Genomic DNA, 5,559 nt, shown 5'->3' on the forward strand with positions numbered 1-5,559 from the left:
AACAATGTATTGTGACGCTTGCTGCACTTGCGGCATGTTCCGGCTGTACATTCTTTCGCTAAGTGAGAAGCGACCTTTAACAGTTCAAACACAGTTTGTGTGATTTTGCTTCTCGTACTCGTTGCTCCACGTCGAGATCCAAAAAGTCCTTGCATTTGTAAATAGCGTGATTTTCCTTTTTACAAAATTCGCATATGCTTTTAGTAGTCATTACATGAGCTGTAGTACTCTTGCTGTGTGTTGTCTTTTCTTTGGATGACGAATTAGACATTGGACGTACGTGACGCTGCCTCTAGCGCCCTGCAACACTGATTTAAGAAATTAATCAATTGCTCAAAGGTTAGTATCCTATCTCGCTCTATCGTTGTTTCCCACTCTCGGTACGTCAACAGATCTAATTTATTACAAGATGTATCATCAAGTCATCCCAGTATTCTGTAGGCCTCTTGAAAGTCTTAAGCGCACGAATGTGTTTTAAACACTGTATTCAGCAGTTTTCGTAATGTAGCGTGACTATCTTTGCTCATGGTTGGTAACTCAAATAACGCCCTTACATGTTTACTGACAATAAGTCCTGGATCGTCGTATCTGTCCCTTAACATTCGCCAGGTTTCTCTGTAGTTGTCCGCTGAGACTTCGACGGAACTTATTATGTCATACGCCTCACCTTTGAGCGAAGACAGTAAGTATTGCATCTTCTGCACATCAGGCAGAGCTGCATTTTGGTCTATCATGTTGTTAAATATGTTATAATATGATATCTATTCTTTGTATTTATCAGAGAATGTAGGCATACTTACACGAGGCAATTTTAAACTGTCATTTGCCAGGCTGGTTTCATGTGTCATTGGAGTCTTCTCTTATCTGCCGATCTTGCATGGATAATGGGCGAGTTGATATAATAGCTTTTCTTCAATTAACGTTTCAAACGCTGTCACTACCGCGAAATATTTTTCTTCGATTATGTAGCCCTTTCGTCACTCTCTATCGTACTCGCTTCATTCTCGGTTTCGATAGACTCAATACTTGATTACACTCGAACTCGTCCCACATGCTATTGAATTTATTTAGTCGTGCACGCAGCTCGATGACTGTTGCGCGGACCTTTCTACTTTCTATGTATGACTGTGCTCTTGTGCATTGCGCTTTTATTGTTGCGCGCCGCTGCTTCAATTTTTTGATTTCTTCCTGCGACATGATGTGTCACCGCTACGCACTTTAATCCTGTGTATTAACCGATTGCGATCGCAACGAAATAAGAAGGTTAGTCGTTATGACAATCAACGGCTTTCGAATGCTCTGTGTTCGGGGGGTTATGTTACGCTGCCTGCTCGTATATTGTCCTTCGATACTGCTTGTGCACTGTATGTGTGCTTGCTTGACGAAATTGGCTTTTAGACGCGCACCCTGCGATGATTTTGGTTGCAAATTAAGGCTGCGATGGCTTCGCACATTTATGTGTCTCACTATTCTCGATGTGCTTTTCGAATCTAGCTGACAAAGGCTGAATCCGGCTCGAAGGACCATGAATTATATTATTCTGTTGTTGAATGAATACATATTTGAATATGATATACATATTTGAATTTGATAGCTTATATAATAAAGACAATATATTTCTTGTGCTTTTTTACAACCGTTCTTAATGCTGCTATATCTAACTTCCAACTGCTTCAACGTACCTATCGAGAATAACGCCCTCTCAATGCGCTGACTTACTATTTTCACTATCGAGTGGCGCGAAGCTTAACGCTGTTATAATATCCACGCACAGATCCTATCCCAAAGCCCTTAACAGATTATGGGCCCAGACCGCGTGCCAAAAGCGATCGTGTGTGTACATACTTGTCGAAACGTGTGCACGAACATAGAACCGAGTAGCACTAAGTAATAAAATGTGAGTGAAATCGAAATACGATGAAGCACAAGATGAATTCGAACGTCGTTAGAATCGAAACTCTGAACCGCGTAAATTAAGACACGTGGAAGCTTCAGATACAGACACTCTTGGTTAAAAATGACGCGTGGGGATATGTTAACGGCGACATTATAAAGCCGGAACAAACGGAGAATAATACAGTTGCTATTACGGCTTGGGTAACCGCTGACAATAAGGCAAGATCTGACATTATCTTGAGTATCAGCTCATCCGAATTAAAGCAGATCAAGGGATGCAACACTTCAAGAGAGATATGGCTTAAACTCGAGGGAATCTACCAATCCAAGGGCCAGCAAGAAAGGCTACTTTGCTTAAGCAGCTAATGCTCCAACGTCTAAACGACGGAGGCAATCTGAAGGATCACTTTGGTAAATTTTTTGATGTCGTAGACAAATTAAAAGAAATGGAGGTAAAAATTGACTTGCTTTTCATAATTTTACTATATGTATAGTTTACCTGAGAAATATGAGAATTTCAGATGCGCAATTGAATCGAGAGATTCATTTCCGACTCCAGATGTTCTGAGAGTGAAAATTACAGAGGAGTTATGAAGCACGCTTGAACGAAACGCGAAGTTCAAATCAAGCCATGTATTTGACGAAGAATCATCCAGGAAGGCGCAAATTTTGGAAACCCAAAGAAGAAGCGTCAAGGCCCAAATCAGGCGAAGATATATATAACGAGCCATTTCGATTTAAATGTCACAAGTGCCATAAAGTTGGCCATAAGTCAATTGAATGCAGCGTAAAGAAGAAGAATGTAGCGAAAATCGCGGAGGACCTCAGTCTTTACATTGACGAAGCAATGCAAAGTTCCGAGAAGAAATTATCGCATCGGTGTTTGGACAGTGAAGCCACATCGCATTTATGTAATGACCCCACGTCTTTTTCGAAATTGGAAGAAGGAAAAGTCGGGCATATGAACATGGCAAACAATAGCTCTATTGCAATTAAGGCAAGAGGAACGGTGGAAATCTTCAGATATCTCTGGTAAGATTACGAAAGTTTCTCTTGATGACACGTTGCATATTCCAGAGCTTCGCACTAATTTGATGATAGTTTCTAAAATCACCGATAAAGGATTTTAAGTAATTTTTAAAAAGAATAGAGCTGATGTGCTAGATAAGAATGGCAAGAATGGTGAAGATGATTGCGAATCGAGCAAGAAATCTCTATTACATTAATGAATACCACGAATTGCAAGGAGGCTCTGTAGTAGCTAGTTTTGCAGATGTGTTACGTGAATCGAAGCAGTCTCTTCAAACATGGCATAAACGAATGGGCCATTTAAATGTTAAGGATCTTACAATGGCATGCGATAACCATATGCTGGAAAGCATCAGCATTAAGCCATCGAATGAGGAAACGCAATGCGAAACCTGTTTAAAAGGGAAAATGGCTACGTCGCCTTTTCCCAGCAATCTTCAAAAGGAGCTGGATGTTCTCGAAATCGTTCACACCGACGTATGTGGACCAATGCGTCAGGAATCTCTAGGCAAGTCGAAATACTTTGTGACTTTCATCGATGAAGCCACTTGTTGATGTGAAGTGCGCTTCCTTCAATCAAAGACTGAAGTTTTCGATGTCTTCAAGGAAGTCAAGCCAAAACTTGAGAATCTTAAGAACAAGAAAATTAAATTCTTACAAAGCGATAATGGTGGCGAATACGTAAATCAGAAATTTGATGATTTACTCAAAAACTCTGGAATTTCGAGAAGATTACCCGTATCATCCGGAACAAAACGGGCTAGCAGAGCGCAAGAATCGTACTGTTGGACACTATTCGTTGTCTATTGATTGGAGCCAACTTACCACCACGTTTTTGGGCCGAAGCTGAATTGAATACAGCTAATTATCTTCGCAACCGTAGTTCGACAACTTCGTTGGATGGAAAGAGATCGTACGAAGCATGGCACGGAAGAACCCCAAATGTGAGCTATCTGAGAGAGTATGAATGTAAAGCATTCTGCTTGGACTCGTCAGTCGGAAAAGGCAAATTGGAAGTTCGCTCCAAGGAATGTGCACTCGTAGGATATTCTGACTCCTCCAAAGTGTACAGAGTATGGGTACAAACGGACAAAAAAGTCGAAATCACCCGTGACATAAAATTTTTAGAAGGACACAATATCGTTCAAGAAAAATCTAAAGAATTAAATTCGAACGCCGGATTAGACGAAATCAATGCCGAACCACAAACTGTAAAAATAGAGAAATAGAGATCAAAATAAACATCCCTCCGAAGAAGAAGAAGACACCGAAATTAATGCGAACGATGACATCGTTGAGGAAAGATAAGAAATCGAGTCAATCTCTTGACACCAGCTATTAGATTCTGGAATTAAAAATAGGATATTCCATTTCAAAAAATTAATTAACCTTTACTTAACATTGGTGACGCCGCTCAAGATCAAACTGATACTTATCACCAATAAGACCAATAAATAGATTTTTTATGCCCTACAACTTTTATTTGAAACATTATTTTGTAAAACTTATATTTTCCGAGATATTCTGGGGTCCTGACCTTTTTGAGACACTCTGTATATATTTCTAAGTTAAGATCATAAACATATAGTGAAAATTAGACTAACTTTTGTTGTTTTATTACTATTTTCTCCATTCCTTCGTGATTGATATTATAAATGTAGTAGTAAAAGGACAATGAGAATATACGTTCTGTATATTTTATACATGCAAAATATTTTCTTGTATTTACATCTTTATATCTATATATAAAAACAAAAGTATTTATGATTTACATCCATTTTTTTCGTCTTTCTTTCAATATGTTATATTAACATATAATATTGTATTATAATTTTCAGAGGCTTTTCCAGTGATAAACGTAAAAAATGTTTATGTACTACCTGGTTCCCCGAAGTATTTTAAACCTGCTGCAGATACAATAATTTCTCGTTTGAAAGGATGTACGCCATTGCACTTTGAATATATAGATATTGAATTGAATGAACTAGCAATAGTAAATATTTTAGATAAACAAGCAAAACAATGGAATGGTAAAGTAAAAATTGGCAGTTATCCTCAGTTGGAATTGCAAACACCTTTTACGAGAATCACTTTGGAAGGATCTAAAGAAACAATTGCAGAAGCAAAAGAAGAACTTTTATATTATCTGCCGATACAAAAAATTATGAATTTGAAACATAAATTCAGTTGTTTTCAAATGAATATGATACTGGAAAGCAGTAAAAGCGAAATGCATATCAAGTGTGCATTAGATATATTGAATGAATGTTATGAAAGGTACGTATTTAATATGTATTAATATATTATATAATAAATAAGTAAAGTGTATTAACTATACGATTAAGGCTAAATCATAGTGCCTAATAAAATTTCTATATAAATTTTAAAAATATTTTTCAGTTTTTTATATATAAATTTAATTTGTGAAATTGATTACTAATTACTATCAGATTTGAAACGCAACCCTAAACTGAAGAAATATTAGAATATATATATTAGAGGTGTGCGAATCAAGCATTTGCATGGTCGAATCGAATCGAATCGAATTTTTATAACATGTTCGAAATCGAATCGAATCGAATCTGAATCAAATTTTCCCAGATTAACATTACATTAGGCGATCAATTCGAAATC

The 5,559-nt window shown here is 37.4% G+C and overlaps 1 protein-coding gene across 1 annotated transcript in view; it reads left to right on the plus strand.

Moving 5' to 3' along the window:
- The window catches only part of LOC105450094 (FAD synthase-like), a 65,360-nt gene that overhangs the window by 50,029 nt on the left and 9,772 nt on the right, over window positions 1-5,559 (plus strand). The window contains exon 4 of the mRNA XM_011689756.1: window positions 4,764-5,202. Within this exon, the coding sequence (XP_011688058.1) occupies window positions 4,764-5,202 (439 nt within the window). The remainder of the gene's footprint in view (window positions 1-4,763; window positions 5,203-5,559) is intronic.

Source organism: Wasmannia auropunctata, unplaced genomic scaffold (genome assembly GCF_000956235.1).
Source record: "Wasmannia auropunctata unplaced genomic scaffold, wasmannia.A_1.0 LD336111.1, whole genome shotgun sequence".
NCBI classification, from domain to species: domain Eukaryota; kingdom Metazoa; phylum Arthropoda; class Insecta; order Hymenoptera; family Formicidae; genus Wasmannia; species Wasmannia auropunctata.